General features: G+C 47.5%; 8 protein-coding genes and 1 pseudogene across 8 annotated transcripts; 1 reads left to right on the top strand and 8 right to left on the bottom strand.

Moving 5' to 3' along the window:
- Window positions 1-69: 69 nt before the first annotated feature.
- On the bottom strand, window positions 70-381 carry LOC148816610 (histone H4). Its single transcript, XM_088939651.1, has one exon. The coding sequence runs from the start codon at window positions 379-381 to the stop codon at window positions 70-72; it is 312 nt and encodes a 103-aa protein (XP_088795777.1).
- A 1,044-nt stretch (window positions 382-1,425) lies between these two features.
- On the bottom strand, window positions 1,426-1,836 carry LOC148816609 (histone H3). The gene has a single exon (XM_088939647.1). It carries the CDS (start codon window positions 1,834-1,836, stop codon window positions 1,426-1,428), a length of 411 nt encoding a protein of 136 aa, XP_088795773.1.
- A 1,422-nt stretch (window positions 1,837-3,258) lies between these two features.
- On the bottom strand, window positions 3,259-3,645 carry LOC148816608 (histone H2A). Its single transcript, XM_088939649.1, has one exon. The coding sequence runs from the start codon at window positions 3,643-3,645 to the stop codon at window positions 3,259-3,261; it is 387 nt and encodes a 128-aa protein (XP_088795775.1).
- Window positions 3,646-4,756: 1,111 nt separating this feature from the next.
- Window positions 4,757-5,415, bottom strand: LOC148816607 (histone H1 pseudogene; annotated as a pseudogene).
- A 2,531-nt stretch (window positions 5,416-7,946) lies between these two features.
- Window positions 7,947-8,383, bottom strand: LOC148816606 (histone H2B-like). The gene has a single exon (XM_088939969.1). It carries the CDS (start codon window positions 8,381-8,383, stop codon window positions 8,009-8,011), a length of 375 nt encoding a protein of 124 aa, XP_088796095.1. The 3' UTR covers window positions 7,947-8,008.
- A 1,073-nt stretch (window positions 8,384-9,456) lies between these two features.
- LOC148816605 (histone H4) lies at window positions 9,457-9,768 on the bottom strand. Its single transcript, XM_088939895.1, has one exon. The coding sequence runs from the start codon at window positions 9,766-9,768 to the stop codon at window positions 9,457-9,459; it is 312 nt and encodes a 103-aa protein (XP_088796021.1).
- Window positions 9,769-11,270: 1,502 nt separating this feature from the next.
- Window positions 11,271-11,681, bottom strand: LOC148816604 (histone H3). The gene has a single exon (XM_088939885.1). The coding sequence runs from the start codon at window positions 11,679-11,681 to the stop codon at window positions 11,271-11,273; it is 411 nt and encodes a 136-aa protein (XP_088796011.1).
- Window positions 11,682-12,705: 1,024 nt separating this feature from the next.
- On the bottom strand, window positions 12,706-13,092 carry LOC148816603 (histone H2A). The gene has a single exon (XM_088939966.1). It carries the CDS (start codon window positions 13,090-13,092, stop codon window positions 12,706-12,708), a length of 387 nt encoding a protein of 128 aa, XP_088796092.1.
- Window positions 13,093-15,925: 2,833 nt separating this feature from the next.
- On the top strand, window positions 15,926-21,918 carry LOC148816602 (von Willebrand factor A domain-containing protein 1-like). The gene is made up of 7 exons (XM_088940010.1): window positions 15,926-16,019; window positions 17,820-18,108; window positions 18,545-18,804; window positions 19,762-20,025; window positions 20,610-20,867; window positions 21,075-21,356; window positions 21,614-21,918. The coding sequence occupies exons 1-7, from the start codon at window positions 15,926-15,928 to the stop codon at window positions 21,670-21,672; spliced, it is 1,506 nt and encodes a 501-aa protein (XP_088796136.1). The 3' UTR covers window positions 21,673-21,918.
- The last annotated feature ends 253 nt before the right edge of the window (window positions 21,919-22,171 follow it).

The raw sequence follows: 22,171 nt of genomic DNA, 5'->3' as shown, positions 1-22,171 counted from the left end.
GGTGGCTCTTAAAAGAGCCTTTGGGTTGATACGTCGGGGTCCGGTCCGGCAGTGCAGCTCCGCTCCTGTTCAGCCTCCGAAGCCGTACAGGGTGCGGCCCTGGCGCTTCAGCGCGTACACCACGTCCATGGCGGTGACGGTCTTCCTCTTGGCGTGCTCGGTGTAGGTGACGGCGTCGCGGATGACGTTCTCCAGGAACACCTTCAGCACCCCGCGGGTCTCCTCGTAGATCAGCCCGGAGATCCGCTTCACTCCCCCACGGCGAGCCAAGCGGCGGATGGCGGGCTTGGTGATTCCCTGGATATTGTCGCGGAGAACCTTGCGGTGACGCTTAGCGCCTCCTTTACCAAGTCCCTTTCCGCCTTTGCCTCTTCCAGACATCTTCTATTTATCAGCTGTGAACACGACACACTGCTGGGCTGCAGCCGCGGCGCTTCTCTTTTCAAGCCTGAGAGCGGACCTGCTTGAGACCGGAGGCGCACTGACACACGAGCCCGCCTCCTCTCCGACTGCAGCAGCAGCCCAGACTGCACATGAACCCCTTCCCTGCCGTGAGCTCTCCCACAGCAGCGCTGCAGAGGACAGACCTCGAGTATTCAATGTTTATGTTGATGCGACCCGAGGTGCTGTAATATTCTCGTGTAGATTTAGACCTAATTCCGCGCACAACACAAAAACACAGAATTCGGAATGGAAAATGTAGTGTACTACTGTGTATGAGGGTCATGAATAGCTGACATAAAGCATTCATCGTTGAAGTAGTACATATCTCGTTCTCCACCCCTTATGTAGCATTGAATAAACAATCCAGCTGTTAAAAAGTCCAAAATGTAAGGACGTCTTTTAAAACGCTTAAAAGGAAATGCTTCACCCAAACTAACTGTCTTTATAAACGTTCTTAAACCATTTCATTGAAATCTCGATCAAATGGATTGTCTGAGGTTCATGGCTAGTTAGCACAGTGGTCCTCACAGATCTGTACTGCAGTATAAATGCTTCTTTTGGATTGAAATGAAGAGCGATGGAGGGACCAGTAAGCTGTTGCTTAATTGTGAACAGACACCGAATTCGGAAAATAAATAGCAGTGTAAGGGGTTTTAATGCCAGTCGTTCTTGTATCATTAAAATAATCTCATGCATTTAAACACTTTCAAATTTAGATATGAATGCTTTAAAATAGATGTAGAGGAAAAGGGGGACGTGTGTCGGTGGGTAACTGCAGCAGTGTAGTCGTGCGCGAATGGGCTTTTACACGAGGGGGTAGAAAACCGCTTCTCAGTACGGATTTTACTTCTCAGCTAACCAAACGAGAATTGTGCCTCGTACAGACTATAGTGGAATATATGAACCCTCTCGAGTGTTGTGGTGGCTCTGAAAAGAGCCTTTGTGTTCAAGGGGAAAGATCCTGCAGCGGGCGGTCCGTGTCTAAGCGCGCTCCCCGCGGATGCGGCGGGCCAGCTGGATGTCTTTGGGCATGATGGTCACCCTCTTGGCGTGGATGGCGCACAGGTTGGTGTCCTCGAAGAGCCCCACCAGGTAAGCCTCGCTGGCCTCCTGCAGAGCCATGACGGCGGAGCTCTGGAAGCGCAGGTCGGTCTTGAAGTCCTGGGCGATCTCTCTCACCAGGCGCTGGAAAGGCAGCTTGCGGATCAGCAGCTCGGTGGACTTCTGGTAGCGGCGGATCTCCCGCAGGGCCACGGTGCCGGGCCTGTAGCGGTGGGGCTTCTTCACGCCGCCGGTGGCGGGGGCGCTCTTGCGGGCAGCCTTGGTGGCCAGCTGCTTCCTGGGCGCCTTACCGCCGGTGGACTTGCGAGCGGTCTGTTTGGTTCTCGCCATCTTCCTCGCTACTCTTCACAATCAGCACTGTAGTAAGAGCTATAGCCCGCACTCGGGTTTATATGGGCAGGCAGCCCCGTCCTGATTGGTTGAAAGGTACAGTGGAAGGAGGGTGTAACTCGCTGATTGGACGGTTTAAATCCAAGCGCGCAGCTCTTGCACTCCTCGCGTCACGTCTCCAGTTCTCTTGGTTTAATAAGAGACAAAGAAAGATCCACTTCAGGCGTTTCCACACATATATATATCAATAAGGGGCAGAATGTTTGAAGAGTGCAAAATATAATAGTATACGACAATAATATAATTCCAAGACATCATTAAATAGTATAACAGTACTAGTATACTGTTGACTTTTAGTGTAAAAGAGCAGTCCTGTGACTGAGAGGTGAGGGTTGTGCAGAGGGACCCAGATCTGTTTTAGTCTACAGTTCAAGGAGAAAACCTTATAAACCAAAGGACGGATATCGCGGTTTTGGTTTCCAATTAAAAGATGAATATCTAGTTGAACGAACTGAATAAACAGCATTATGGTATAAACTATATTACGAGCGCAACAGAAATCGCTCTTCCACACAGCTGCTGTACGATTCTGAGCAACAGTACATCATTACTAAATATCGGTAAGAAACGGGCTCTGATATATTTATAAATTATACTAATAAAACAACAGAATCCCTCTTTTTCAAGTGGTTGTGGGTGGCTCTTAAAAGAGCCTTTGTGCTCGGGATCAGTCGGGGGATAGTTTGAGAAGGAGCGCGCAGTTCATACACCCTCTCCAATCTTCTTGGTTTGATCAAGTCAAAGTATAAAGACGTTTTTATACCTAGAAATCAATAACCTGCAAGAACCTTGATTTCTTTTAACTATGATGAAGTAGGGCAATAATATACTTCCATTAAATCATATAATTCTGCTATAATGAAGTTAAATCAAACATATATTATAGTGTAGAAGCGCATCATGTGACTCAGGGGAGGAGTGCTGTGCTGAGGGACCCCGATTTCTGTTCAACTTTACAGCTCGGGGTTAAAAGCTCGTTATACAATAATATAAATATAATTAATAATGTGAATGAAGAGAACAATATCCTAAACCCCATTACAAGTACAATAAGGAAACAAGTTTGCGCTGCTCGGTTTTTAATTAAAAGGCGAAAAACTACTTGAATGAACTGAACAAAGAAGATTGTATGAACTGTATTGCGAGCGCAACAGAAATCGCTCGTCCACACAGCGGCTGTGATTCGGAGCCACGGTACATCACTGCTAAAACTTCAGTGAAAAAAACACGTGCTCCGACCTATTTATAAATATTGCAATTATTCTACTAAAAAACAACAGAAATCGCTCTTTTCAAGAGGCTGTGGGTGGCTCTTAAAAGAGCCTTTGTGTTCGGGGTCAGTCGGGGTCTCTGCCGGGCTGTTTACTTGCTCTTGACCGGCTTCTCGGTCTTCTTGGGCAGCAGCACCGCCTGGATGTTGGGCAGCACGCCGCCCTGCGCGATGGTCACGCCGCCCAGCAGCTTGTTCAGCTCCTCGTCGTTGCGGACGGCGAGCTGCAGGTGCCGGGGGATGATGCGGGTCTTCTTGTTGTCCCGGGCGGCGTTGCCAGCCAGCTCCAGGATCTCGGCGGTCAGGTACTCCAGCACCGCGGCCAAATACACCGGGGCTCCGGCGCCAACCCGCTCGGCATAGTTTCCCTTGCGCAGCAGCCGGTGGACACGGCCCACAGGGAACTGCAGTCCGGCCCTGGAAGAGCGAGTCTTGGCCTTGGCTCTGGCTTTACCGCCGGTCTTTCCTCTGCCGCTCATCTTGCAGTATCAAGCTTGTTTGAAGAAATGTGACAACAATAATCACAAGTTGTCTGCCGCTCCGCTTTTGAATAGTCGCGGCTGAATTTGATTGGTTGGACCGGAACAAGCTCTACACCCAATCAGAGATCAGTGTTGCCACCCAGCGCTCTCGGTCTCGACCAATCAAAAGGCAGGAGGGAAATTCGGACTCTGAACACAGTTCGCGGCTCTGCTGCCGAGCGTAGATAAATATTTGTTTTTCTATTTCAAGCTTATTATCATTATTCTCGTACACAGGTATATGGAATAGCGAAATGCTATTTAGCTAGCTCTCAAACGGTAAGCCGTAAAAAACAACAACACAATTGCATAAGAAAAGAAAGAAAGAGACAACAGGCCATGTGCAGAACAACAGGCGATTAGGAAAACTACAGCAGATAATGTGCAAAACACTTTGCTTAATCCGTCATTTTCATGCTTTAGAAAATGTATATTTTAGTGAATTTCACCACCGTCTGACTCTCAGTAACCATGTCTTAACACGCTACCTTGAGTGGAATTAAGCTCAAGTCCCATAAGAATCTGGATCACCCGCCTGCGAGGGCTCAGTATTGAAGTCACCATTGTCGCTATGATAGTGATCAAGTTGGCACGTTGCGCCTTTTCACAGGTCCGCTATAGCTGCGAGACTAGCAGTCACGAAGTGCAAGTCACACACTAATGAAAACCTACGGGCAATGTAACAGTGTAACATTTCGCCTAAACTAAAATCATTATTGGTGATGAGATACAAGGAGTCGCTGCGCTGTTCAGTGACGATTAGAAAGTTTAATTCTTAACGAAAAGGCCCCTTATAATTCTACAAAACCTTCCCTATGCACCCATTATTTGCAATAGTATTTACTTTTGTACAATATTTTATCGCAATATCGCATTTGTTTCAATTTCAAGAAAAAAGATACTTTAATCGCTAAAACTCAATACCCCCCCATTGTGTAAATTAACTATTTCCCCCCCATCGAGCGAACCGGCGCTTTCAAGCAGTGAAAAGGGAAAGTCTGCGCTCTCTCGGAAGGGCTGGTGGCTCTTAGAAGAGCCTTTGGGTTTGGAGGAAATTAACTCGGGGGTCGATCGCTCACTTCTTCTTGGGAGCCGCTTTCTTAGCTTTGGCCGTCTTGGGTTTGGCCACCTTGGGCTTCGCTGCCTTGGCTTTCTTCGGGCTCTTTGCCTTCTTAGGCGCAGCGGGTTTCTTGGCCTTCTTGGGGCTCTTGGTCGCCTTCTTGGCCGCTGCGGGCTTCGCGGCTTTCTTGGGCGACTTCTTGGCGGCCGCCGGCTTCTTGGGCGCCGCCTTCTTGGGCTTCTTGGCGGCCGCTGGCTTCTTAGCCGCTGCGGGTTTCTTGGCCGCCGGCTTCTTGGCTTTGGCGGCGGCGGCGGCTTTCTTCACGGGCTTGGTCTTGGTCTCCGCCTGCTTCTTGTTGAGCTTGAAGGAGCCCGAGGCGCCGGTGCCCTTGGTCTGCACCAGGGTGCCCTTGGTCACCAGGCTCTTGATGGCCAGCTTGACGCGGGAGTTGTTCTTCTCCACGTCGTAGCCGCCGGCCGCCAGGGACTTCTTCAGGGCGGCCAGGGACACGCCGCTGCGCTCCTTGGAGGCGGACACGGCCTTCAGGATGAGCTCTCCCACGCTGGGGCCCGCTTTCTTGGGCTTGGCGGCGCTCTTCTTCTTGGGCGCCTTGGCCGGCGCGGCGGCGGGGGCCGGAGCGACTTCTTCTGCCATCGCTGCGTCTCTGTCTGCTGTCGGACTGTCTGCGGCTCCGCGCGCAGGCGGGACTTCAAGGCCGCATGAGAACCGTGGAGACTCAACCGCTGCTGCTGCAGCTCCGCTCCGCACAGCCCGCTCGCACTTGTGTTTTCTCCCCGCACAAAACTGCCCCGTAATCCTCACAACTACACCGAAACGAGTACAAAAGATGCAAAATGCAGAGGAGACCCCCTGGTCTTTAATATGCAGTTGAGTTACAGATTTTTCTGTACGGTAATTCTGACAGAATTGCCCAAACTCCAACAACAGCGCAAACGAAAGGCGGTGCTCGCCCGGCACTTTGTCGTCTATTTCTAAAATAAATGTACTTAAACCGTCAGTAAAGACAAAAACAAGGTGTAAATAATACAGTCGAGACCGACTGTCATGTAGCACAATACGAATGAATTCTGAATTATTTAAAACTGATGACTTATTTTGCTCTATGTTCAGTGTCATTAACACACACCCGGACTCGCTGTTTTTAAGAAAGAGAGGGACAAGTTTTGTCAAACAAGACAGTTGTATCCCCGTGAAATTGGGAGTATTTCGAGTTTTTCCACCGATACGCTTTTATAAAATGCTGAATAAGCGTATTCTGTTGCTTTGTTTATCTCATAAATTTCCAAATCCGTTATTTCAATGGCGGTTCTTCAATGGGGCTTTAGTAAAGACCGCGACTCTCTACCGTCAATACCAACATCCAGATAAGAGCTGCGAGGCAGCCGTTTTAGAAGCAACACTAGAATTGCTTTATTTCAAAACGATTATTTCTTGATAATATTAATTAAACAGAAGACCTTTACCAATACTGAATTATCCACACAGACTGTAGAAACATCCTGAGTTTATGTATTCAGCTGCTCTGAAGAAACCAGCTGTTCCGTCTCTTCTTTCAGTATGTTATGCGAGAGGCAAATGGGAACATCTGCACCCCAGGAACCCCCAAAATCCGTACAACAGGACAGATTACGGAAAAAAAGATTAAATTGCAGGACAGAAATGCTGAACTGGAGACGTCCAGAAGTGAATCAGATACCCCTTTTTAATGTTAGTGCACGTTACCTCCGATCAATATTTTAAGGCCAGAATAAAAGGACTCCAAAAGCTGGAACAGGGCACTTTCATATTTTCACATTAAGTGCAGCATGGAACACTCAAGCAATCAGAATCACCTGAGAGCCATTTGCCTCAAAACGTAATTCTCCCCCAAAACAGGAGGACTGATCACAGTTGATTACACTGCCTTAACACAGCTAAGCATGAAAGCAAAATAATACCCTGACCAAATCCAACATTTTCTACTGTCGTTTCGTTTTAAACTGTTCATCTAAAACGTAAATGTCATGTGCACGTAGACAAATGTCCCCTTTTGTACCAGTATATACCACTAACGTATATAGAAACATTTTGTAATTGAACTGATACATCAATCCAGATCAGCTCACTGGTTGCCTGGTCTTCACGCCTCAGTCTTGCCACAGTGTCATTTTGTTCCAGACTCTTGCTCATAACAAACTGAACTGCTTCAGCTGGCATCCATATTCCCGAAGAGTTTTCAACAGGAGCGGCACGCGCTAGCTCCCCGAACATCACTGGAGTGGTACGTTAGCTAAAGTCTTGAAAACTTGGCTTGTCAATGTGCCCAGTGTCCAGGTTTTATATTTTAGTGCACCTAATAAGCATTTCACAGAGAACAGGAGACACTTCTTTACCCAAAGAGGTGTGGGAGAATGGAGCAATTTGTCCAGCCATGCTGATCCCCTGGCTGCTCTCTAGAAACAACAGGGTGAGATCTGTGTCCACTACCTAACGATCATGTTTCTGTCCTCTTTGTAAAGACACTGATATGATATAAATCGATTGCAAAGACTACATTCCTTTAACCCCAGTGATCAACAGTCAAAAGCACAGATTATGCACTTAAGTAACTGACTTGGTGTTGTAAGGTAAACGTTTGTTTAAAAAAAAGTGTGTAAAAAATGTCAGATTGTCATGGTTTCTTAATTTTACTGGGAGATAATGATATTGCTTTCATGTACAGTTATACTACACTATACTATACTACTGACCTGCTTTCAGTTACGACATAAATCAATTGCAATAAATTCCTCGCTACAAAAAAAAAACACATTGTTAGCTCTATAAGTATCTTTATAAGTCAGGTTATAGAAACACAATACACTCGCATCGCCAACAAGCAGTAACAACTCGACTCACCGGAGATCCACGGCTTAATTACCTGTGGACGTTTATACTTAAAGAGAAGTGCGTTTTTTTGTTATTTTGTTTCCCTCGGCGCCGCTCTGGAGTGTCCCGTGAGGATCATCCACACATATTCATCATTTATGTGTTTTTAACCCATCACTGTTTAACATAACATCACTTTATTGGCCCTGAATTTGTCCAGCTTGCTCTCCATGAGACAATCTCAGTATGAAGTGAGTAACGTTTCCTTACAAGTCAAAAGTGCGTTAAAAGGGATCGTGTAAAGGGAGAAATCATGATTGCTCTTTTACGGACTCTGTGGGTGGCTCTTAAAAGAGCCTTTGGGTTCGTAAATCCATGGCGGGCGGGCCGGGTTTACTTGGAGCTGGTGTACTTGGTGACGGCCTTGGTGCCCTCGGACACGGCGTGCTTGGCCAGCTCTCCGGGCAGCAGCAGGCGCACGGCGGTCTGGATCTCCCGGGAGGTGATGGTGGAGCGCTTGTTGTAGTGCGCCAGGCGGGAGGCCTCGCCGGCGATGCGCTCGAAGATGTCGCTGACGAACGAGTTCATGATGCCCATGGCCTTCGACGAGATGCCGGTGTCCGGGTGCACCTGCTTCAGCACCTTGTACACGTAGATGGCGTAGCTCTCCTTCCTGGACCTCTTGCGCTTCTTGGTGCCCTTGCCGGCCGTCTTGGTCACGGCTTTCTTGGAGCCCTTCTTGGGAGCGGATTTCGCTGGTTCAGGCATCTTCACAAACTGCACTCTGTAAAAACAAGCATGAGATCTCCGGACTCCTACAGCCCCCTATTTATAGCGGCTGCACGCAAATCAGCTCGCTCAGCTGTGAAGGCGGCTCATTGGTCAGCGAGAGAGCTGCTCTCCTATTGGCTGCGCTCTGCGCCAATGAAATTCAAACGGCTGAGCGCCCGAGCCGCACACAGGAACAAAGGGCCGTGTGATCCGTTTAGCACTACGTGCAGATTTTCTGAAATCCGACTCTCATTCCGTTTATATCTCCTACTCTAGAAAACAGTGTGCTCGGTGTAAACTGCGATTTGTGCAAACTTGGAGTCAAAAGAACTCTAGGCAATTTTAAAATCAATTCTGAACCAACAGCATTTTACCACCACACTTTTGAGCTTCAGCACCGGTTTCAAATTAGTCTGAGCACAAGAAAACATCACACTAAACCTTCTACAAAGTGAACGTAAGCAGAATGGCTCTTTGCAAATGGATTTCAAGCGCTTCGAGCGTCTTTGTCTCGACCTCCCGCCGAGTCCGAGCGAACAAAGAGCCGAGCAGCTTCCTGGCGGGGCGGGAGGGTTAGAAACGGCCCGATATCACAAAAGCTCTTTCTTGAAAGACAAACCAAGCATGAAGAAAAAAAAACACATTTAGAAGCTGAACCCCATTCTGCCCCATGATCTACTAGCAATTTTCTACCATTTTGAACGCATTTTTTAAGGAAGGCTCATCAGAAGAAAATTGTTTAAATGCAAAAACGCAAAGCACGCTGTACGAGTGAGGGGAATGAGAACTACCACACCAACACTTCTGGGCAGCATAACGTGTTTCACCAAGAAACGTTACACTATTAGTAGCCACATCCATATACAGGTCGCTCTGTATTGTACAGAGCATTTGTGTGTAAATAAAGCGACTCTGTGATTACTTTATTTCTTACTATCAAACATGATTTTCAAAATAAAACATCAATCCCTAAACAGATCAGAACTCTCTTATGAGAAGGTGGGTGGCTCTTAAAAGAGCCTTTGGGTTTAAAGTCGGGGTCCAGTCCGGCAGTGAAGCTCCGCTCCTGTTCAGCCTCCGAAGCCGTACAGGGTGCGGCCCTGGCGCTTCAGCGCGTACACCACGTCCATGGCGGTGACGGTCTTCCTCTTGGCGTGCTCGGTGTAGGTGACGGCGTCGCGGATGACGTTCTCCAGGAACACCTTCAGCACCCCGCGGGTCTCCTCGTAGATCAGCCCGGAGATCCGCTTCACTCCCCCACGGCGAGCCAGGCGGCGGATAGCGGGCTTGGTGATTCCCTGGATGTTGTCACGGAGAACCTTGCGGTGACGCTTAGCGCCTCCTTTCCCGAGTCCCTTTCCGCCTTTGCCTCTTCCAGACATCTTCAAGTTATCAGCTATGAACACGACACACACTGCTGGGCTGCAGCCGCGGCGCTTCTCTTTTCAAGCCTGAGAGCGGACCTGCTTGAGACCGGAGGCGGACTGACACACGAGCCCGCCTCCTCTCCGACTGCAGCAGCAGCCCAGACTGCACATGAACCCCTTCCCTGCCGTGAGCTCTCTCCCACAGCAGCGCTGCAGAGGACAGACCTCGAGTATTCAATGTTTATGTTGATGCGACCCGAGGTGCTGTAATATTCTCGTGTAGATTTAGACCTAATTCCGCGCACAACACAAAAACACAGAATTCGGAATGGAAAATGTAGTGTACTACTGTGTATGAGGGTCATGAATAGCTGACAAAGCATTCATCGTTGAAGAAGTACATATTTCGTTCTCCACCCCTTTTGTAGCATTGAATAAACAATCCAGCTGTTAAAAAGTCCAAAAATGTTTTATATAAAGACGTCTTTTAAAACGTTTAAAAAGAAATGTTCCACCTAAAGTAACTATATAAACGTTCTTAAATCATGTCTCCATCACATGGACTGTCTTAAGGTTGATGGCTAGTTAGCAGACAGTGGTCCTCACAGATCTGGGGTGAGTTTCCCGAAAGCATCGTAACGCTAAGAACATCGTAAACTCGATCTTAAGATCGATCGTTAATTTACGAGTGTTTCCCAAAACCCTTCGTAATCTACGTGCTCCCCGACCCACTCGTTAATCACTAAGTGCTTCTTAAACTGGCTACCTCTTGCGCCAACCTTAGCGACAGAGATCGCCAGACAGAGCACATTAAATTCAAGTCATGGGAATTCTCTGGAAATATAATATACTAAGATTTTATATTAAGGATTTTGATATTTTGTTGTACTATGTAAGAGGAAATTTGAAAAAAGAACTTGTATTTATACAGTAATGAATTTATTACGCTTAAAAGGAAATGCTCCACCCAAACTGTCTGTATAAACGTTCTTAAACCATTTCATTGAAATCTCGATCACATGGGTTGTCTGAGGTTCATGGCTAGTTAGCACAGTGGTCCTCACAGATCTGTACTGTAGTATAAATGCTTCTTTTGGATTGAAATGAAGAGCGGTGGAGGGACCAGTAAACTGTTGCTTAATTGTGAACAGACACCGAATTCGGAAACGTATAGTAGTGTAAGGGGTTTTAATGCCAGTCGTTCTTGTATCATTAAAATAATCTCATGCATTTAAACACTTTCAAATTTAGATATGAAGGCTGAAAAATAGATGAAGAGCAAAAAGGGGGACGTGTGTCGGTGGTTAACTGCAGCAGTGTAGTCGTGCGCGAATGGGCTTTTACACGAGGGGGTAGAAAACCGCTTCTCAGTACGGATTTTACTTCTCAGCTAACCAAACGAGAATTGTGGCTCGTACAGGCTATAGTGGAATATATGAACCCTCTCGAGTGTTGTGGTGGCTCTTAAAAGAGCCTTTGTGTTCAAGGAGAAAGATCCTGCAGCGGGCGGTCCGTGTCTAAGCGCGCTCCCCGCGGATGCGGCGGGCCAGCTGGATGTCTTTGGGCATGATGGTCACCCTCTTGGCGTGGATGGCGCACAGGTTGGTGTCCTCGAAGAGCCCCACCAGGTAAGCCTCGCTGGCCTCCTGCAGAGCCATGACGGCGGAGCTCTGGAAGCGCAGGTCGGTCTTGAAGTCCTGGGCGATCTCTCTCACCAGGCGCTGGAAAGGCAGCTTGCGGATCAGCAGCTCGGTGGACTTCTGGTAGCGGCGGATCTCCCGCAGAGCCACGGTGCCGGGCCTGTAGCGGTGGGGCTTCTTCACGCCGCCGGTGGCGGGGGCGCTCTTGCGGGCAGCCTTGGTGGCCAGCTGCTTCCTGGGCGCCTTGCCGCCGGTGGACTTGCGAGCGGTCTGCTTGGTTCTCGCCATCTTCCTCGCTACTATTCGCAATCAGCACTGTAGTAAGAACTGTAGCCCGCACTCGGGTTTATATGCGCAGGCAGCCCCGTCCTGATTGGTTGAAAGGTACAGGGGGGAGGGGGCTGTAACTCTCTGATTGGACAGTTTGAAACCGAGCGCGCAGCTCTGACACTCCTCGTGGGTTTCAGGCCTCAAATTTTCTTTGTTTTATAAAGTAAAAGAGTTGAGGCGTTTTTACACCTAGATGTCAATAAGGCGGCAAGGTGTTTGATTAGTGTTTTAGCTATAATAATGCAGGACAAGAATATAATACCATAAAATGATTAGTAGAATACTACTATAATCAAGGACACTAATATAATTTAGTGTCTAAAGGCAGTCCTGTGACTCGGGAGGTTAATATTGTGCTGAGGGACCCAGATTCTACAGTTCGGGGTTAAAATCTAGTTGAAAGACTAATATGAATGAACAGAACAGTCTTATTTTGATTATAAATTTGGTCTATAATTAAAACGTGAAAATCTGCTTGAACGAACTGAATTCAGAGAATTGTTGTATGAAATATATTACGTCTCCAGTTCTCTTGGTTTAATAAAAGAATCTAAAGGCAGTCCTGTGACTCGGGAGGCGAGTGTTGTGCTGAGGGACTCAGATTTTACAGTTCGGGGTTAAAATCTAGTTGAAAGACTTAAATGAATTAACAGAAATCTTATAAGCCCCATTACAAGTACCATAAGGAGCCCCGATCGCAGTTTGGTTGAAAATTGACTTGAATGAACCGAGTTTAGAGAATTGTATGAAATGTATTGAGAGCGCAACAGAACTCGCCCGTCCATATTGCGGCTGTGCGTGATTCTAGGCCACAGTGCATCACTACTATAATGTCACTAAAAAAAAAAAACGTGTGAAGGCACAGTTGTACATGCTGCAATTAAATCAATAAACAACAGAAATCGCTCTTTTTCAAGAAGCTGTGGGTGGCTCTTAAAAGAGCCTTTGTGTTCGGGGTCAGTCGGGGTCTCTGCCGGGCTGTTTACTTGCTCTTGACCGGCTTCTCGGTCTTCTTGGGCAGCAGCACCGCCTGGATGTTGGGCAGCACGCCGCCCTGCGCGATGGTCACGCCGCCCAGCAGCTTGTTCAGCTCCTCGTCGTTGCGGACGGCGAGCTGCAGGTGCCGGGGGATGATGCGGGTCTTCTTGTTGTCCCGGGCGGCGTTGCCAGCCAGCTCCAGGATCTCGGCGGTCAGATACTCCAGTACGGCAGCCAGATACACCGGGGCTCCGGCGCCGACCCGCTCGGCATAGTTTCCCTTGCGCAGCAGCCGGTGGACACGGCCCACAGGAAACTGCAGTCCGGCCCTGGAAGAGCGAGTCTTGGCCTTGGCTCTGGCCTTACCGCCGGTCTTTCCTCTGCCGCTCATCTTGTGTTTTTCCGCTGCTTAACAAGAACCGCCAACAATAAAAACTAATGCGCTGCAGCCGCGCTTTTCAAGAGTCACGGCTCGATTTGATTGGTGCAGCCGGAACAAGTTTTCTAGCCAATCGCGAAGCAGTGTCTCAGCTTTCCTGCTTTCCAGTCTCACCAATCAGCAGGCAGCAGCGAAATTCGGAAATTTGTAGAGAGCGGAGCTGCAGCAGAGAGAACATTCGTGATTTTTTTTCTTTGTTTAATCAGTTTTGTTTATTCTTTAAGTGAATAAACTTTTCAGGGGATTTCAGCATCCCTACCTGGACTCGCCACGCTTTAATATAAATATTCATAAATGACCTGTAACTAGAGGGTATGAAGACACGAAATTGCATAGTCAAACCCCCCAATGTAAATGAAGAGCCAGGGGCAATGTGACTATGCACTTTCTGGGTCAGACAATCTGGGTCATCGAGACACAAGAGCAGATCTGTAGAAGCCTTTTCAAAAATTCACACAGGAACAGAGATTCCACCATTGCCTCTGCTTTGGTCTCCTATCCTTCAGGATGCACTTGGGTCAAAGCTAGAGCTGGGTTTTCAAGAGGAAGATACCGACTCGACGCCACTTCCCAATCAGGAAGTTCTGACTCCAGTTGGGCCAACTCCTTCAGCACCAGCCGTGCTCGTCCGGAGGAGACACCGACCCTAGTGGCTGTACAAGAGTGGTTCATGACCCAGAGAACCAGTTTCAATCCAGTTTACTTGTTTCTTCTATTTTCTCCTATATCAGGAAAAGAAAACACCTATCCATTTACATGCATTACCCTCTGATAATTAATTATAGAAATTATTACCAGTGTGTAATTCATGTAAATTACAATTCACCTCTAGGTGGGGAGCAAAATCTAACCCAGCAGGCACGGACTTAATACAGAATAAAACATACAAATAGTTTAAAAGCAGTTATAGCTCTCAAACCTGAATCCCAGAATAGAAAGGCTATGGAATGACTTTGAATAAAGGCTAATTCCACTTTCATAAGCTTCAAAGACATCAACAAACTCTCCACACGAGAGAATCGTCAGAAACGGAAAATGGAGATCTCCACAACGAAGCACGACGCAGAGGGCATTTAAAACAGAAAATAGTTGTCTTCTTTACACAAAGGGCTGCAGGAGTGTGGAACAGGCTGCATAGGAATGGCCTTGAGGTTTGTGTCTTGGCTCCTCCCACGATGGTTATTTCACTAATAACAACTGAAAGGGCTTGACCAGCCGAAGAGCCTCCTCTCAGTTGTAACGCCTTTTAAATTTTACATTCTTCTGGGCTGCAGAAGCGTCCATTTCTGCACAAGAGCGTGCAACAGGACGGTCAACAATACAACATCACTCCAAAGAAGAAAAAAAGAGAGAGATTTTTAGAATGAAACGAACTCTGAATTTATCGTTGACCCCAGAAGAAGGCTTAACGACCGAAACGTGTATTTCTTTGTACTTTTCAGCATGGCATTAACCTTTATCGGCATTATTTCATGAAGTCATTATTTAAATTAAATGACCACTAGATGGAGACGTTTAGTCATGTGCCTGAGGAGGTCTGATTTAACTTGAACCCGGGTTGTTGGGCCAGAGCATGCTGCTTTGGGGCATCAGCAGTGCCAGACTGAGGTGAAACAGACTCTGTGTGTTCTTGAAATGGTCAATTAAAAAAAATAATAATAAATGTCATATTGATTTGACAAGAATGTGCAGTGGAGCGGACCTGTGCTCGGTTGTGAAGCAATACTATAGAGAACTCAGTCCTATGTTGCCACTTCAATTGCTCTCATTAATCCTGACAATTGTTATACAGTACATCTTGCTGGGAACCAATGCCTACAGAGATCAATAATGTGAACATGATTGACAGAACATAGTAATTTGTGGAAAAATATTCTGTGTGCCCATAACGTATATGCTGTGGGACAGATCTCATGTGTAAAGTGGTCGCATATCAATTTCAGAAATTATTATTCTGTAGTGTTCAGTCAGTCAGTCAGGGTCACTGAGCTGTAGTGTCCAGTCAGTCAGTGTCACTGTGCTGTAGTGTCCAGTCAGACAGTGTCACTGTGCTGTAGTGTCCAGTCAGTCAGTGTTACTGTGCTGTAGTGTCCAGTCAGTCAGTCAGTGTCACTGTGCTGTAGTGTCCAGTCAGTCAGTGTCTCTGTGCTGTAGTGCCCAGTCAGTCAGTGATAATTTAATGCAACTGCCCCTCCTGATTCCTCTTTTTTTATCTCATCACACAGTGTGGAATGTGCTACTACATACCATCTTTCATTTTGTTTTCTAAAAATACAGCGACTGGACACACCTGCACCCCCTAGAAACACATACCTCACAAGACACAGCACATCCCTCGATCCACAGGGAGAAAGAGAGTGTGTGTGTGTGTGTAGGGTGGGATGGGCAAGGTTAAAGGGATCGAAAAGGACGAGGAAAAAAATCAAAATAATTCAGCAATTAAAAAAAACAACAAAAACGGGATTTCTGCTTTACCCTCTCTCTCTCTTTCCTGAATTCTCTGCCTCTCTTCTCCTTCCCTCTTTCATCTCCCTGTGTCTCCATCTCTCCCCGTTTCCTCCTCTCCTTCCCTCTCTCCCTGTTTTTCACTCTCTCTCCCTCTCACTCCTCCTCTTTTCCTCCTGTCTCAGTCTCCTCCTCTTCTTCCATCTCTCCCCCCCCCCCATCTGTCCATCTCTCCCGCCAAGCCCTCCTCCCTGCCCCTCTCTCCCTCTCTCCCTCCCTCCTGCTCTGTGCGTGGAGAGTCAGAGGGCTGTGCACAGTGCCCCGTGCACTGAGCGCAGTGATGAGACACTCGGCCAGGCTGTGGGTGTGCCGTCTCACCACTTTGCTTGTCAGCGGTGTCTTGGCCTCTGCGATAGCCAACACTGAGCACACAGGTAAGACCGGCTTCTCACCTTAGTCGTGCTGTTCTCTAACGGAAGAGTGCTTAAATAGTCATGTCTAATACAGTGCAATACAGCACAAGAACGTATGGTGTAGTACAAATACAGTACAGTGCAGCCTAACTGGACATTACAGTACATATATAAATCAGAACACTACACTGCAGAGTGCTCAATCATATTAAACGGTATAAGCACAATCTACCATGATGCTGTATATATAACAGTCTAAAATGTCTACTAATCTGTAACAAATGCTAATGATACGATTATCATTCCAATTAATAATAGTGGTAGTAGTAGAAATACCAGTACTATATTGTTGTATGGTGCTGCTGCTGCTACCAGAGCTCTAAGAAATAAAAGCATGGAGACTGCTGGACGGCTACAGATGGAAACAGCAGTACAGTATATGTACAAATTGTTCCGCAGTGACACCTAGTCGAGCTGACAGAGAGAGCGCGAGCACGCGCCGGAGAGTTTATTGCGGTTTAACTCGATCCAGATGCTCTCTGGCTGAGGGGATTAGGCTGTGTGGGTTATGTAACGAGCAGCCTGACAGATGTTTGGAGTGACAAAGCGGGGCTGAAGGATCACCTGCAGGCGAAAGATCTGCTCTGCCTGCCTGCCTGCCTGCCTGGATGGCTGGAATGTCTCCTGCAGCCGAGGACCCAGGGGGGGGTTGGTGAAGAATAAATTCCCCCGCGTCTCGGCCCCATGTCCACAGGGCTGCGCCGGGCGGGGTTAGAGAAACTGAGCCGGCGAGGCGAGGCAGAGAGGGAGTGTGGGGAGGAGAGAACGGTGAGCAGCTCGCTTTAGCTGAGGGCTTGGTGACATTAATCATGAGAGAAAGAAAACCTTTACAAACTCTTAACTCTGGGATTACCGGAGTCCACACCGATTTGACAGATACTTACAAGGACAGAGCCATAGACAGATAGAAAGAAAGACAGATAGACACCAACAGAAAGACAGAAACATCCTTAGACAGATATATAAACACAGATCAATCCATAGACAGCTACATTCATAGACAGGCAGACAAGGGTGCCGGTTCAAATCCCCCAGCCGGCAGAGTAGGAATCCTACACCGTTGGGCCCCTGAGCAAGGCCTTGAACCCCAGCTGCTCCAGGGGCGCTGTATAAATGGCCGACCCTGCGCTCTGACCCCAAGCTTCTCTCCCTGTCTGTGTGTCTCATGGAGAGCAAGCTGGGGTCTGCGAAAAGACACATTCCTAATGCAAGAGATTGTATAGGGCCGATAAAGTGATCTTATCTTAATCTTAGACAAGTCGATAGATCCATTCACAGATAGATACATAGGCAGAGGGATACATTGATAAAGACAGATACAAAAACAGACAGATGCGCAGATAGAAACGTTCACAGATAGATACATATTCATATAGTGTCTTTCGCTCTACTGAGGTAACTACCATAAAAACCAGAGTGTTTGGGGCAAACAGCGTGAGCTATAGCTCTTGGGGGCGTGTCCTGAGAGCCATACCTACCGGACTTTTCTCTTCCCATTTGAGGGAAAAGTAGCTGGTGATTCCCAGCTGGGCAGGGGTACAAAACTAAACTGACCCCCCCAAAGAAAACACCAGACCGATCGGAGCTCTAAAAGCACAGAATATTAAAGCAACGAGAAGGAATTTTCACTCCCACAGCTGTGTCTCGGGATCGAGCTGGTCCTCGCCAGCCCCACTCGCCAACGCTGTGAAAATAATCAGCTTGTTCAGTTCATGTACTCTAATGTCCAGTCTGTGCATCTGTATTCCCACTCTCCCTCAGAATCTTTCTCTCCCTCTCTCTCCTGTGAGAACTCCCCACTCCGGATCTCTCTCCTGGTCCTGCTGGACAGCTCAGGCAGCGTCACGCCCTGGGAGTATCGTTACTTCCTGCTCCTTCTGTCCCGGCTGTCCGGGCGACTGAACTGGGGCCTGACTCAGGCGGCGCTCGTCTCGGTTAGTGAGGATCCACAGCTGGTGTGGCCCTTTGGGCAGCACAGGGCTACCTGGGAAAGTTTACCAGGGCAGCTACAGCAGCGCTTTGGAGACAGCAATGCTGGGCAGGCTTTCCGGTGAGAGACAGAAAAGGACAGTGCAGTGACCCTGACTGACTGGACACTACAGCACAGTGACCCTGACTGACTGAACACTACAGCACAGCCACACTGACTGACTGGACACTACAGCACAGCGACAGTGACTGACTGGACACTACAGCACAGGGACACTGACTGACTGGACACTACAGCACAGCCACACTGACTGACTGACTGGACACTACAGCACAGGGACACTGACTGACTGACTGGACACTACAGCACAGTGACACTGGCTGACTGGACACTACAGCACAGTGACACTGACTGACTGACTGGACAATACAGCACAGGGACACTGACTGACTGGACACTACAGCACAGTGACCCTGACTGACTGGACACATTGCAGATTATATTACTTTGTTGATAGTGAGATCAGTATTATAATGGCTATGCCTCTCACTCTCAGGTGGGCCCAGACAGTATTCCGCCAGGCGGACAGACAGACCGACAGTCAGGTCCTTCTCTGGCTGACGGATGGCCACTCCACCGATGATGTCATCAGCCCCGCCCAAGCCCTGAAGAAGGAGCTGGGGGTCAGAGTCCTAATGGTGATCTCGGGGATGGGAGGTCGTGGGGTCTCAGAGGTCTCCAGCGAGGGGGGGTCCATCTTTGCAGATCCCCAGGACATCCCAGAGCTGGCCGGGCAACTGTGTCACATTATCACTGGTAAGGAAGTGATGGCTGCATTAATATATTAAACATCTTGCATTATTGTTGTTTATTGCAGTAAACAGCATCAATAATTAACGTATTGTAGAATTGTATATTAGTATAACCCTTTATACTGTACTAGAAAGTAGCCTACTGCAGCACATTGCTTCATATTGTAATGTACAATAAAGCAATGACTCACATTAGTGCTGAGCATGCATTTCAGAGAAAAGATTGATTGCAGTTAGATCCTGGGTTGAGGGGCTGTGGTCCCAGGAGCAATAATTCTTACATCTGTGACGATCTGTATGACGGTTTCAACTAAACTTTGGTAACGACATTACTGACATTTTCGACCACAGAATATCAATCCGTTAACTGGAACTCCATTTGGTATTGAAAGGAGTTTGTTTTTAAAGTAGTTGCGGGAGTATGACATACAATTCGGCAACGCAGTAAACAGTTTGTCAGATTGTGCTTTCAGAGAGAAACCTTTCTTTTCTCAATTTAACTAAGGACACTCTCTTCAGACTAAAGAGACTCTGTTCCTTCAGCCTGTCAATGTGGGACACTCCCTTCTGACTACAGAGACTTAGTTCCATCAGCCTGTCAGTGTGGGGCACTCCCTTCAGACTAAAGAGACTCAGTTCCCTCAGCCTGTCAGTGTGGGACACTCCCTTCAGACTAGAGACTCAGTTCCTTCAAATTCTGAACTTCTAAATAGATATCCTGACATTTTGTTTAATGGGCTCCCCTCATGGATATAAAGATCTACGTGACTAGTCAACAGAAACACCTGAGTCTTCTCTGAATTGGGTAACTTGCTCTTTAGGCTTCACATTTCTCCATCTAGGTGTTTTGTTAACAGTGTTCAGACACAAATGGGAATGAGTCCCACCCAAAGAGCAACTGTTCTGCAGAGTCATTTACATTCCACATGGATAAATAAAACCAGTCTCCTTTCTTTGTCAGGATCAGTGCCTTCCATCTCTCCCTCTCTCGCCATCTCCCACCCTCAGCCCACCTCCCTGTCTGTCTCCTGGCCCCCTGTTGTCCTCGCTCCCTTGAAGCACCCCTTCCTGATGGTGCAGGCGAACCACAAGTGGAGAGAGCGAGCTCTCTGGAGACAACAGCTGGGGAGAGAGACCCACAGCGCCACCTTGTGGAATTTGACCACCTCCCGCAGGCAAAAGTCACTGTTTGTTAACATCACCACCTCAGCCTACTCTCTGAAAGGTTAAATTAGCCTTTTAAAGATATATTTTTTAGATGTCTGTTTTTAGATGTTTGCTTAGGGTCCTATATTAGTATCTGTATTAATCTCTGTGTGTGTGAGGAGTGTCTCTGGGGTCTATATTAGGGTCTGTATTAATCTCTGTGTGTGAAAAGTGTCTCTAGGGTCAATATTGGAGTCTGTATTAATCTCTCTGTGTGTGAGGAGTGTCTCTGGGGTCTATATTAGTGTATTTATTAACCTCTCCTATAGATGACTCTCAAGTCTTATGTTGTGTCTCAAGAATTAAATTCTCTTTGTCTTAGGTGTGTTACTAGGGTCTGTATTAATTTCACTGTTAGGTGTACCTCTAGGGTCCATAATAATACAGTCAAGGCCATACTAATCTCTGTCTTCCTATTTTGTTTTTCTTTTTTATTTGCTTTATCACTGTTCAATTCCTTCTAAATACAATTCAGCTTCTGTTCCCTTTTCCCACTCTCTCTCTTAGTCAATTGTTCATTCTTTTGTAGCGTCCAGTTAGTCAGTCAGACCCCTTCCATCTCTGCCTCTCTGACGTCTCCACTGTTGTCTCCATCTGTCTCAGGGATCTCAGCAATCAAAAGAGGCTCGCGTTCGCTGTACCTCTCCCTCCCCCCTTCAACTCCCTCACTTTCCCACTATCACCTCATCTATGGAGCGCCTGGGTCAGGGCTCAAGCCAGGGTCTCTGAAGGTTTCGGGGTCTCGGAGAGGTGTGTGGCTGACCTCTCTGACCCCCGACACCGATTACCTCATCACTGTCACCGCCCACTACCATGAAGGAAGGACAGCTCCCATTTCCCTGAGAGCCAAGACACTGACCGGTAATAAAGAATGAAAAGATAATCTAGCAATTAGGAAAGAAATAGAATGTTAAATGACATAAATTGAGTAACAAATTGACTTGCTCATATCTCTATGCCTCTTTCATTCTTTATCTATTAACAGTAGCAAAAATATAAATGATGAACTGTAACCACAGAACCATTAATTCCCTCAACATTTTTTTCCTTCCCAATTAACCAAATAAGAGAGATTTTCTCCACCTACACACCTCATGCTGACCGACATCACCTCCTCCTCCATGACGGCTTCATGGGCGGAGCCTCCCGGCAGACAGGAAGTGACGCAGTACCGGGTGCGCCACCTGACGGGGAGCGGACAGGAAGTGACCTCGCTGAGGCTGCCCAGCCACACGCGGACAGTCTTCCTGCGCGGCCTGCGGGAGGGGGCGCGGCACAGAGTGTGCGTGTCCGCAGAGTACCGCCCGGGGCGCAGCCGGGAGACCTGTGCAGAAGAGACCACCCGGAGAGGTACAGCGAGAGAAGTCGAGAGGGAGAAAGAAAGAAACAGAGAGGAGGGCGAAGAGGGGGAGTGGAGATAAAGTGGTAGGAAGAGAGATGGGGACAGGGGAGGACAAGATGGAGAGATAACTAGAGAGGGGTGGGGGTATAAAGTAGAAAGGGACAGAAAAAGACAGAGAGAGACTGAGGGAGAGAGAAAGTCCGTAGCATCTCAGTAAAGTTACTGCATGTATCTTTAATAACCTTCCTCTTCACCTCTGTTCCAGCTCTGGTGATGCAGTGCTGCCCCTTGCCCTACTGGTGTCAAGTTCGATGCAGGAAGTAAAAACAGTCACAGTCATACTGAGCCTCAGGTCTGTGACATCAAGCGGCGCTTGACCCGGACAAGATACAACCGGGCTACAGCCCCAGGCACACAGTGGAGTAAGCACAAACACTGAAGGATTGTGTCTATTATAGACTGGGGCTTGTGATCATTATTCAGGGCCTGAAGCAGTAGGTGGATATTACTTACTCTGGGGTGCTAGAGTGATGTGCTTAGATTTGCCAGTTATCACTCTCTTAGGGTGGAAATGGGAGGTACTATTTGGACATGGAAAGCTCTGAAGTATTAGTCATAAACACGCCTTTCAGAGATTTAAAAAAAATAAACTTTGATACCCACAATCCCTTCAGCAGATGTTTCCCCACAGTGACAATCTGGGAATTGTAGATTACAATCTATTCTGCTGGTGGTGCGTAACAGCGTACAAACGGACAGATTTATATTTTTTAAACAGATAAATCAATAAACATACAAGCACATATGGTATGTCTACTGTGAG

The sequence above is a fragment of the Atractosteus spatula genome, chromosome 22 (genome assembly GCF_055471065.1).
Source record: "Atractosteus spatula isolate fAtrSpa1 chromosome 22, fAtrSpa1.hap1, whole genome shotgun sequence".
NCBI classification, from domain to species: domain Eukaryota; kingdom Metazoa; phylum Chordata; class Actinopteri; order Semionotiformes; family Lepisosteidae; genus Atractosteus; species Atractosteus spatula.
The sequence above is the reverse complement of the archived record's forward strand: the minus strand, read 5'-3'. Positions and strand labels throughout refer to the sequence as shown.